Genomic DNA, 13138 nt, shown 5'->3' with positions numbered 1-13138 from the left:
CCTCACCACTGGGGGCTCCACCTCACCCCTCCCCACTCCTCACCTGGAAGGGCCCCTCAGGATTAATGGTCACATTTCCTTGCTGCCATCTCTCGGCCTGGTTACCGCTCAGTGTCCACACCTGGGTCTCCACAGGCCGCACTCCCAGAGCCCGAACCACAACATTCAGTGACCCTGGAACACACAGAGCGGTCAACAGTCAACGGTCGATCCAGCGACTCAACCACAGGAACAGGAGGAGGCCATTCAGCCCCTCGAAGGAGGAGGCCCATTCAGCCCCTCGAGTCTGTTACACAGGAACAGGAGGAGGCCCATTCAGCCCCTCCTCCAGCCTGTTACACAGGTAGGTAGGATCAAGGATAACCCTAAAGCTTTCTATAGATATGTCAGGAATAAACGAATGACTAGGGTAAGAGTAGGGCCAGTCAAGGACAGTAGTGGGAAGTTGTGCTTGGAGTCCGAGGAGATAGGAGAGATGTTAAAGGAATATTTTTCATCAGTACTCACACAGGAAAAAGACAATGTTGTCGAGGAGAATACTGAGATTCAGGTTACTAGACTAGAAGGGCTTGAGGTTCATAAGGAGGTGTTAGCAATTCTGGAAAGTGTGAAAATAGATAAGTCCCCTGGCCCGGATGGGATTTATCCTAGGATTCTCTGGGAAGCTAGGGAGGAGATTGCTGAGCCTTTGGCTTTGATCTTTAAGTCATCTTTGTCTACAAGAATAGTGCCAGAAGACTGGAGGATAGCAAATGTTGTTCAAGAAGGGGAGTAGAGACAACCCCAGTAACTGTAGACCAGTGAGCCTTACTTCTGTTGTGGGCAAAATCTTGGAAAGGTTTATAAGAGATAGGATGGGTAATCATCTGGAAAGGAATAATTTGATTAGAGATAGTCAACACGGTTTTGTGAAGGGTAGGTCGTGCCTCACAAACCTTATTGAGTTCTTTGAGAAGGTGACCAAACAGGTGGATGAGGGTAAAGCAGTTGATGTGGTGTATATGGATTTCAGTAAAGCGTTTGATAAGGTTCCCCACGGTAGGCTATTGCAAAAAATACGGAGGCATGGGATTCAGGGTGATTTAGCAGTTTGGATCAGAAATTGGCTTGCTGGAAGAAGACAAAGGGTGGTGGTTGATGGGAAGTGTTCAGACAGGAGTCCAGTTACTAGTGGTGTACCACAAGGATGTGTTTTGGGGCCACTGCTGTTTGTCATTTATAAATGACCTGGAGGAGGGCGTAGAAGGATGGGTGAGTAAATTTGCAGATGACACTAAAGTCGGTGGAGTTGTGGACAGTGCGGAAGGATGTTACAAGTTACAGAGGGACATAGATAAGCTGCAGCGCTGGGCTGAGAGGTGGCAAATGGAGTTTAATGCAGAAAAGTGTGAGGTGATTCATTTTAGAAGGAATAACAGGTAGACAGAGTACTGGGCTAATGGTAAGATTCTTGGCAGTGTGGATGAGCAGAGAGATCTCGGTGTCCATGTACATAGATCCCTGAAAGCTGCCACCCAGGTTGAGAGGGTTGTTAAGGAGGCGTACGGTGTGTTAGCTTTTATTGGTAGAGGGATTGAGTTTCGGAGCCATGAGGTCATGTTGCAGCTGTACAAAACTCTGGTGCGGCCGCATTTGGAGTATTGCGTGCAATTCTGGTCGCCGCATTATAGGAAGGATGTGGAAGCATTGGAAAGGGTGCAGAGGAGATTTACCAGAATGTTGCCTGGTATGGAGGGAAGATCTTATGAGGAAAGGCTGAGGGACTTGAGGCTGTTTTCATTAGAGAGAAGAAGGTTAAGAGGTGACTTAATTGAGGCATACAAGATGATCAGAGGATTGGATAGGGTGGACAGTGAGAGCCTTTTTCCTCGGATGGTGATGTCTAGCACGAGGGGACATAGCTTTAAATTGAGGGGAGATAGATATAAGACAGATGTCAGAGGTAGGTTCTTTACTCAGAGAGTAGTAAGGGCGTGGAATGCCCTGCCTGCAACAGTAGTGGACTCGCCAACACTAAGGATATTCAAATGGTCATTGGATAGACATATGGGCGATAAGGGAATAGCGTAGATGGGCTTTAGAGTGGTTTCACAGGTCGGCGCAACATCGAGGGCCAAAAGGCCTGTACTGCGCTGTAATGTTCTATTCTATGTTACACAGGAACAGGAGGAGGCCCATTCGGCCCCTCGAGCCTGTTGCACAGGAACAGGAGGAGGCCCATTAAGTCCCTAGAGCCTGTTACACAGGAACAGGAGGAGGCCCATTAAGCCCCTTGAGCCTGTTACACAGGAACAGGAGGAGGCCCATGCAGCCCCTCGAGCCTGTTACACAGGAATAGGAGGAGGCCCATTAAGCCCCTTCTCCAGCCTGTTACACTGGAACAGGAGGAGGCCCATTCAGCCCCTCGAGCCTGTTACACAGGAACAAGAGGCCCCATTCAGCCCCCTACTCGAGCCTGTTACACAGGAACAGGAGGAGGCCATTCAGCCCCTCGAGCCTGTTACACCGGAACAGGAGGAGGCCCATTAAGCCCCTCAAGCCTGTTACACAGGAACAAGAGGAGGCCCCATTCAGCCCCCTGCTCGAGTCTGTTACACAGGAACAGGAGGAGGGCCATTCTGCCCCTCTCCAGCCTGTTACACAGGAACAGGAGGAGGCCCATTCAGCCCCCTCCTCGAGCCTGTTACACAGGAACAGGAGGAGGCCCATTCAGCCCCTCTCCAGCCTGCTCCACAGGAACAGGAGGAGGCCCATTCAGCCCCCTCCTCGAGCCTGTTACACAGGAACAGGAGGAGGCCCATTCAGCCCCTCGAGTCTGTTACACAGGAACAGGTGGAGGCCTATTCAGCCCCTCGAGCCTGTTACACAGGAACAGGAGGAGGCCCATTCAGCTCCTCTTGAACCTGTCACAAATGTGGACCAGGCGGAACGGTACCCAGGGGGGTTTCCCGGGCTATCGGAGACCCCTGGATGGTCTGGGATTGTGCAGGCTGGCCCCCTGGCCTATCCCCTGGATGCAGGCACCTTAGCACTGCCACCTGGCACTGCCAAGGTGCCCATGTCACACTCCAAGTCAGCAGAAGCACTGCCTGGGTGCCAGGGTGCCATTAAAAGGGCGCCCAGCGGTCAGAGTGCCACTGCCAAGGGTCAGGGCCTGGGGGGGGGCCATGCCTATGAAAGGAGGGTGGGGGGGGTGGGGGGGGGGGGGTTGAAGTGTGTGCTGGGGAGGTAAGTTGGGACCTCTCTGGAATTCTGGGAAGAGGGGGGGTCTCTGAGTGAGCATAGGGGTCCTGGGACCCATTGCGGGGGGGGGGGGGGGGGAGGGTGCCCTCACGTGGGGTAGTGAACCTGTGTACGGGGGGGTGACATTACCCATGGGTGGGGGGTGTGGGGGACCCACTTAGAGTTCGGAAGTCACTTTCAAAATGGCGGCCTGATCCCGGGGTTCAGCTCCCCCGTGCTAAACAAAATCTCTGGGCGCGATCCTGCGGCTCCTCTAGCCCGGAACAGCAGCTCGCCGCGGCGCAGCGTGGCCAGTGAAATCCGGGAGATTCCGCTCCCGGGATCCCCCCGGCTCGCAACCCCAGCCTGATTCTTATAAGTTTCAATAAAATCTCCCCTCATCCTTCTAAACTCCAACAAGTACAGACCCAGAGTCCTCAACCGTTCCTCATACGACAAGTTCTTCATTCCAGGGATCATTCTTGTGAACCTCCTCTGGACCCTTTCCAAGGCCAGCACATCCTTCCTTAGATACGGGGCCCAAAACTGCTCACAATTCACCAAATGGGGTCTGACCAGAGCCTTATACAGCCTCAGAAGTACATCCCTGGTCATGTATTCCAGCCCTCTCGACATGAATGCTAACATTGCATTTGCCTTCCTAACTGCCGACTGAACCTGCACATTAACCTTTCGAGAATCGTGAACAAGGACTCCCAAGTCCCTTTGTGCTTCTGATTTCCGAAGCATTTCTCCATTTAGAAAATAGTCTGTGCCTCCATTCCTCCTCCCAAAGTGCGTAACCTCACACTTTTCCACATTGTATTCCATCTGCCACTTCATTGCCCGCTCTCCTAGCCTGTCCAAGTCCTTCTGCAGCCCCCTTGCTTCCTCAATACTACCTGTCCCTCTACAGATCTTTGTATCATCTGCAAACTTAGCAACAGAGCCTTCAGTTCCTTCTTCCAGATCATTAATGTATATTGTGAAAAGTTGTGGTCCCAGCACAGACCCCTGAGGCACACCACTAGTCACCGGCTGCCATCCTGAAAAAGACCCCTTTATCCCCACTCTCTGCCTTCTGCCAGTCAGCCAATCCTCTATCCATGCCAGGATCTTACCCTGAACACCATGGGCTCTTAACTTATTTAACAGTCTCCTTGAGGTGTAGGTACACCCACTGTGCTGTTAGGGAGGGTGTTCCAGGAAGTTGCCCCAGCGACAGTGAAGGACGGGCGATATATTTCAAAGTCAGGGTGGTGAGTGACTGGGAGGGGAACCTCCAGGTGGTGGGGTTCCCAGGTATCTGCTGCTCTTGTCCTGCGAGATGGCAGTGATCGTGGGGTGGAAGGTGCTGTCTAAGGAACCTTGGTGAGGTACTGCAGTGTATCCTGTAGATGGTACACACGGCTGTCACTGTGTGTCGGTGGTGGAGGGTTTGAATGTTTGTGGAAGGGGAGCAATCAAGCGGGGCTGTTTTGTCCTGGATGGTGTCGAGCTTCTTGAGTGTTGTTGGAGCTGCGCTCATCCAGGCAAGTGGAGAGTATCCCATCGCACTCCTGACTTGTGTCTTGTAGATGGTGGACAGGCTTTGGGGGGTCAGGAGGTGAGTTACTCGCTGTAGGATTCCCAGCCTTTGACCTGCCCTGGTAGCCACAGTATTAATGTGGCTGGGTCCAGTTCAGTTTCTGGTCAATGGTAACCCCCAGGATGTTGATTGTGGGGATGCAGCGATGGAAATGCCATTGAATGTCAAGGGTGAAAGTTTGATTCTCTCTTGTCGGAGATGGTCATTGCCGGGCACTTGTGTGACACGAATGTAACTTGCCGCTTGTCAGCCCGAGCCGGGATATTGTCCGGGTCTTGCTGCATTTGGACAGGGACTGCTTCATTATCTGAGGAGTGGCGAATGGTGCTGAACATTTTAAGGGGCTGGTTTAGCACAGTGGACCAAACAGCTGGCGTGTAATGCAGAACAATGCCAGCAGCACGGTTCCATTCCCGTACCAGCCTCCCCGAACAGGCGCCGGAATGTGGCGACTAGGGGCTTTTCACAGTAACTTCATTGAAGCCGACTTGTGACAATAGACAGTGACCCAGGGCCGGGAATCGAACCTGGGACCCTGGTGCTGTGAAGCAACAGTGCTAACCACTGGGCACCTGGGCAATTTTCCACACTGCCGGGTAGATGCCAGTGTTGTAGCCGTACTGGAACAGCTTGGCTAGGGGTGCGGCAAGTTCTGGAGCACAAGTCTTCAGGACTATTGCTGGGATATTGTCAGGGCCCCACAGCCTTTGCCGGATCCAGAACCTTCAGCTATTTCTTGATACCACCTGGAGTGAATCGTATTCGCTGAACCCTGACCTCTGTGATGCTGGGACCTCCGGAGGAGACCGAGACGGATCATCCACTCGGCACTGCTGGCTGAAGATTGTTGCGAATGCCTCAGCCTCGTCTTTTGCACAGATGTGCTGGGCTCCTCCAGCATTGAGGACGGGGGTATTTGTGGAGCCTCCTCCTCCAGTGAGTTGTTTAATTGTCCACTCACGGCTGGATGCGGCAGGACTGCAGAGCTTAGATCTGTTGTGCAATCGCTTGGCTCTGTCTATTACTGGCTGCTGATGCTGTTTGGTACACAGGTAGTCCTGTGTTGTAGCTTCACCAGGCTGACACCTCATTTTCCGGGCTGCCTGATGTTGCTCCCAGCATGCTCTCCTGCTCTCTTCATTGAACCGGGGTTGATCCCCTGGCTGGGTGGTAATGGCGGAGTGGGGGATAGGCCGGGCCAGGAGGTTGCAGACTGTCCCAGTCTAGTAGTGATGTCCTTTAGGACCCGGCCAGCTCTGTCCTACCGAGCCACTCTTGGTGATGGACATTGTAGTCCCTCCCACCCAGAGCATATTCTGCGCCCTCGCCACCCTCAGTGCTTCCTCCAAGTGGTGTTCACCATGGAGGAGTAACTGATTCATCAGCTGATGGTGGCCGGTTCGTGGTAATCAGCAGGAGCTTTCCTTGCCCGTGTTTAACCTGAAGCCAGGAGACTTCATGGGGTACAGAGTCGATGTTGAGGGCTCCCAGGGCAGCTCCCTCCCCACTGTATCCCACTGTGTCGCCACCTCTGCTGGATCTGTCCTGCCGCTGAGACAGGACATTCCCAGGAATGGTGAGGGTGGTGTCTGGGACATTGTCTGTGAGGTATGATTCTGTGAGTTTGACTATGTCAGGCTGTTGCTTAACTAGTCTGAGAGAAACCAGACAACGAGGGTAGTAATGAATGTCAGGACACGAGGAAGCTCAGAGTAACAGATGGATCTTGGGGAACTTGTGCACAGATGTCTGAAGGCGGCAGAGCGGGTGAATAGGGTGGTTAAGAAGCCAGATGGGACACTTGCCGTTATCATTTGTGGATTAGAATACAAGAGCAGGGCGGTGATGTTGGAGTTGTAAAGAATGTTGGTGAGGCCACAGCTGGAGTACTGTGTGTAATTCTGGGCACCACATTACAGAACATAGAACATAGAACATTACAGCGTAGTACAGGCCCTTCGGCCCTCAATGTTGCGCCGACCTGTGAAACCACTCCACAGCCCATCTACACTATTCCCTTATCGTCCATATGTCTATCCAATGACCATTTGAATGCCCTTAGTGTTGGCGAGTCCACTTCTGTTGCAGGCAGGGCATTCCACGCCCTTACTACTCTCTGAGTAAAGAACCTACCCCTGACATCTGTCCTATATCTATCTCCCCTCAATTTAAAGCTATGTCCCCTCGTGCTAGACATCACCATCCGAGGAAAAAGGCTCTCACTGTCCACCCTATCCAATCCTCTGATCATCTTGTATGCCTCAATTAAGTCACCTCTTAACCTTCTTCTCTCTAACGAAAACAGCCTCAAGTCCCTCAGCCTTCCCTCATAAGGTCTTCCCACCATACTAGGCAACATTCTGGTAAATCTCCTCTGCACCCTTTCCAATGCTTCGACATCCTTCCTATAATGCGGCGACCAGAATTGCACGCAATACTCCAAATGCGGCCGCACCAGAGTTTTGTACAGCTGCAACATGACCTCATGGCTCCGAAACTCAATCCCTCTACCAATAAACGCTAACACACCGTACGCCTTCTTAACAACCCTCTCAACCTGGGTGGCAACTTTCAGGGATCTATGTACATGGACTCCGAGATCTCTCTGCTCATCCACACTGCCAAGAATCTTACCATTAGCCCAGTACTCAGTCTTTCTGTTATTCCTTCCAAAATGAATCACCCCACACTTTTCTGCATTAAACTCCATTTGCCACCTCTCAGCCCAGCGCAGCAGCTTATCTATGTCCCTTATAGGAAGGATGCGATTGGACTGGAGGGGGTGCAGAGGAGATTCACCAGGATGTTTCTTGGGATGGAGCGTCTGAGCTATAAGGAGGGACTGGAGAGGTAGGGACTGTTTTCTTTTGAGCAGAGAAGGCTCAGGGGGATATGATTGAGGTGTATCAGATATGACGGGTTTGGAGAGGGGAAGCAGGAAGCAGGTGTTCCCCTCTGGTTGAGGGGAACATAGTTTTAAGGTGAGGGTCAGGAGATTCCGAGGATATTTGAGAAAGTATTGTGTCACTCAGAGCGTGGTGCGAATCTGGAATACACAGCCTGGGAAGGGAGTGGGGACTGGAACCATACGTCCTCCTTAAGTAAAGGGGACAAGTGCTGGGATGGGAGGTTAGCCCGGGATTAGGGATGGCCAGAGGGCCTAGTCTGTGCAGTGTTACTCGATACCTCAGTGAGTGCCCAGGAATAGACTCGAGTTAATGAAGCAGAAGATGGGGGTTCCAGTAGTAGATTAGCTGCAGACGTAGGGAGTTGTTGGAGTCAGCAGTGGTTGGCGTAGCGATGGCTCTGAGAGCTTGGCTATATCTACTCACCGACATGCTTCCCGTACATGTGATAATAGAAGTTTACACAGAACGGAATAACGCGATTCATTCCAAACTTGACTTTCTTGGTGACGTTATAGAGGGGGCTCAGCAGGCGCGCCTTGTCCCCGGGTCTCCGAGGGTTCGAAGCTTCAATAAACATGTAGTACCCTGTGGGAGAGGACAGAGAATAATTACATCACAGTGTCACCCTCATCTCAGTCGCACCCACATCACAGTCACGCCCACATCACAGTCACGCCCACATCACAGTCACGCCCACATCACAGTCACGCCCACATCACAGTCACACCCACATCACATTCACACCCACATCACAGTCACACCCACATCACAGTCACACCCACATCACAGTAACACCCACGTCACAGTCACACCCACGTCACAGTCACACCCACATCACAGTCACACCCACATCACAGTCACACCCACATCACAGTAACACCCACATCACAGTCAGACCCACATCACAGTCACACCCACATCACAGTAACACCCACATCACAGTCACACCCACATCACAGTCACACCCACATCACAGTAACACCCACATCACAGTAACACCCACATCACAGTGTGACCCACATCACAGTCGCGCCCACATCACAGTCACACCCACGTCACAGTCACACCCATGTCACAGTGTCACCCACATCACAGTGTCACCCTCATCACAGTCACACCCACATCACAGTCACGCCCACATCACAGTCACGCCCACATCACAGTCACGCCCACATCACAGTCACGCCCACATCACATTCACACCCACATCACAGTCACACCCACATCACAGTCACACCCACATCACAGTAACACCCACATCACAGTCTCACCCACATCACAGTCACACCCACATCACAGTGTCAGCCTCATCAGTCGCACCTACATCACAGTCACACCCACATCACAGTGTCACCCACATCACAGTGTCACCCACATCACAGTCACACCTACGTCACAGTCACACCCACATCACAGTCACACCCACATCACAGTGTCACCCACATCACAGTCTCACCCACATCACAGTCACACCCACATCACAGTCACACCCACATCACAGTCGCACCCACATCACAGTGTCACCCACATCACAGTGTCACCCACATCACAGTCACACCCACATCACAGTGTCACCCACATCAGTCGCACCTACATCACAGTCACACCCACATCACAGTGTCACCCTCATCACAGTCACACCCACATCACAGTGTCACCCACATCAGTCGCACCTACATCACAGTCTCACCCACATCACAGTCACACCCACATCACAGTCACACCCACATCACAGTGTCACCCATATCACAGTCACACAACACGTCAGTCACACCCACGTCACAGTCACGCCAACGTCACAGTCACACCCACATCACAGTCACGCCCACATCACAGTCACGCCCACATCACAGTCACGCCCACATCACAGTCACGCCCACATCACAGTCACACCCACATCACATTCACACCCACATCACAGTCACACCCACATCACAGTCACACCCACATCACAGTAACACCCACATCACAGTCACACCCACGTCACAGTCACACCCACATCACAGTCACACCCACATCACAGTCACACCCACATCACAGTAACACCCACATCACAGTCAGACCCACATCACAGTCACACCCACATCACAGTAACACCCACATCACAGTCACACCCACATCACAGTAACACCCACATCACAGTGTGACCCACATCACAGTCGCGCCCACATCACAGTCACACCCACGTCACAGTCACACCCATGTCACAGTGTCACCCACATCACAGTCGCACCCACATCACAGTTGCGCCCACATCACAGTCACACCAACGTCACAGTCACACCCACATCACAGTCTCACCCACATCACAGTCACACCCACATCACAGTCACACCCACATCACTGTCACACCCATGGCCCAGTCACACCAACGTCACAGTCACACCCACGTCACAGTCACACCCACGTCACAGTCTCACCCACATCACAGTCACACCCACATCACAGTGTCAGCCTCATCAGTCGCACCTACATCACAGTCACACCCACATCACAGTGTCACCCACATCACAGTGTCACCCACATCACAGTCACACCTACGTCACAGTCACACCCACATCACAGTCACACCCACATCACAGTGTCACCCACATCACAGTGTCACCCACATCACAGTCACACCCACATCACAGTCGCACCCACATCACAGTGTCACCCACATCACAGTGTCACCCACATCACAGTCAAACCCACATCACAGTGTCACCCACATCAGTCGCACCTACATCACAGTCACACCCACATCACAGTGTCACCCTCATCACAGTCACACCCACATCACAGTGTCACCCACATCAGTCGCACCTACATCACAGTCTCACCCACATCACAGTCACACCCACATCACAGTCACACCCACATCACAGTGTCACCCATATCACAGTCACACAACACGTCAGTCACACCCACGTCACAGTCACGCCAACGTCACAGTCACACCCACATCACAGTCACGCCCACATCACAGTCACGCCCACATCACAGTCACGCCCACATCACAGTCACGCCCACATCACAGTCACACCCACATCACATTCACACCCACATCACAGTCACACCCACATCACAGTCACACCCACATCACAGTAACACCCACATCACAGTCACACCCACGTCACAGTCACACCCACATCACAGTCACACCCACATCACAGTCACACCCACATCACAGTAACACCCACATCACAGTCAGACCCACATCACAGTCACACCCACATCACAGTAACACCCACATCACAGTCACACCCACATCACAGTAACACCCACATCACAGTGTGACCCACATCACAGTCGCGCCCACATCACAGTCACACCCACGTCACAGTCACACCCATGTCACAGTGTCACCCACATCACAGTCGCACCCACATCACAGTTGCGCCCACATCACAGTCACACCAACGTCACAGTCACACCCACATCACAGTCTCACCCACATCACAGTCACACCCACATCACAGTCACACCCACATCACTGTCACACCCATGGCCCAGTCACACCAACGTCACAGTCACACCCACGTCACAGTCACACCCACGTCACAGTCACACCCACATCACAGTCTCACCCACATCACAGTCACACCCACATCACAGTCACACCCGCATCAGTGTCACCCACATCACAGTCACACCCACGTCACAGTCACACCCAAATCACAGTCTCACCCAAATCACAGTGTAACCCACATCACAGTGTCACCCACATCGCAGTGTCACCCACATCACAGTCACACCCACGTCACAGTCACACCCACATCACAGTCACACCCACATCACAGTATCACCCACATCACAGTGTCACCCACATCACAGTCAGACCCACATCACAGTCACACCCACATCACAGTAACACCCACATCACAGCCACACCCACATCACAGTCACACCCACATCACAGTCACTCCCACGTCACAGTCACTCCCACGTCACAGTCACACCCATGTCACAGTCACACCAACATCACAGTCACACCCACGTCACAGTCACACCCATGTCACAGTCACACCCACATCACAGTCACACCCACATCACAGTCTCACCCACATCACAGTCACACCCACATCACAGTCACACCCACATCACAGTCACACCCACTTCACAGTCACACCCACATCACAGTCACACCCACATCACAGTCACACCCACATCACAGTAACACCCACATCACAGTCAGACCCACATCACAGTCACACCCACATCACAGTAACACCCACATCACAGTAACACCCACATCACAGTGTGACCCACATCACAGTCGCGCCCACATCACAGTCACACCCACGTCACAGTCACACCCATGTCACAGTGTCACCCACATCACAGTCGCACCCACATCACAGTCGCACCCACATCACAGTTGCGCCCACATCACAGTCACACCAACGTCACAGTCACACCCATGGCACAGTCACACCAACGTCACAGTCACACCCACGTCACAGTCACACCCACGTCACAGTCACACCCACATCACAGTCTCACCCACATCACAGTCACACCCGCATCACAGTGTCACCCACATCACAGTCACACCCACGTCACAGTCACACCCAAATCACAGTCACACACACATCACAGTGTCACCCACATCACAGTGTCACCCACATCGCAGTGTCACCCACATCACAGTCACACCCACGTCACAGTCACACCCACATCACAGTCACACCCACATCACAGTATCACCCACATCACAGTGTCACCCACATCACAGTCAGACCCACATCACAGTCACACCCACATCACAGTAACACCCACATCACAGCCACACCCACATCACAGTCACACCCACATCACAGTAACACCCAAATCACAGTAACACCCACATCACAGTGTCACCCACATCACAGTCGTGCCCACATCACAGTCACACCCACGTCACAGTCACACCCATGTCACAGTGTCACCCACATCACAGTCGTACCCACATCACAGTCGCACCCACGTCACAGTCACTCCCACGTCACAGTCACACCCATGTCACAGTCACCCCAACGTCACAGTCACACCCACGTCACAGTCACACCCATGTCACAGTCACACCCACATCACAGTCACACCCACATCACAGTCTCACCCACATCACAGTCACACCCACATCACAGTCACACCCACATCACAGTCACACCCACATCACAGTAACACCCAAATCACAGTAACACCCACATCACAGTGTCACCCACATCACAGTCGTGCCCTCATCACAGTCACACCCACGTCACAGTCACACCCATGTCACAGTGTCACCCACATCACAGTCGTACCCACATCACAGTCGCGCCCACTTCACAGTCACTCCCACGTCACAGTCACACCCATGTCACAGTCACACCAACGTCACAGTCACACCCACGTCACAGTCACACCCATGTCACAGTCACACCCACATCACAGTCACACCCACATCACAGTCTCA

General features: G+C 52.8%; 1 protein-coding gene across 1 annotated transcript in view; it reads right to left on the bottom strand.

Annotated features, from left to right (window-relative positions):
• The window catches only part of LOC140411222 (MAM domain-containing glycosylphosphatidylinositol anchor protein 1-like), an 875194-nt gene that overhangs the window by 121616 nt on the left and 740440 nt on the right, over positions 1 to 13138 (bottom strand). The window contains exons 14-15 of the mRNA XM_072500330.1: positions 8143 to 8304; positions 44 to 174 (exon numbers count right to left, since the gene is read on the bottom strand). Of these exons, the coding sequence (XP_072356431.1) occupies positions 44 to 174; positions 8143 to 8304 (293 nt within the window). The remainder of the gene's footprint in view (positions 1 to 43; positions 175 to 8142; positions 8305 to 13138) is intronic.

Source organism: Scyliorhinus torazame, chromosome 4, assembly GCF_047496885.1.
Source record: "Scyliorhinus torazame isolate Kashiwa2021f chromosome 4, sScyTor2.1, whole genome shotgun sequence".
Taxonomy (NCBI): domain Eukaryota; kingdom Metazoa; phylum Chordata; class Chondrichthyes; order Carcharhiniformes; family Scyliorhinidae; genus Scyliorhinus; species Scyliorhinus torazame.
The sequence above is the reverse complement of the archived record's forward strand: the minus strand, read 5'-3'. Positions and strand labels throughout refer to the sequence as shown.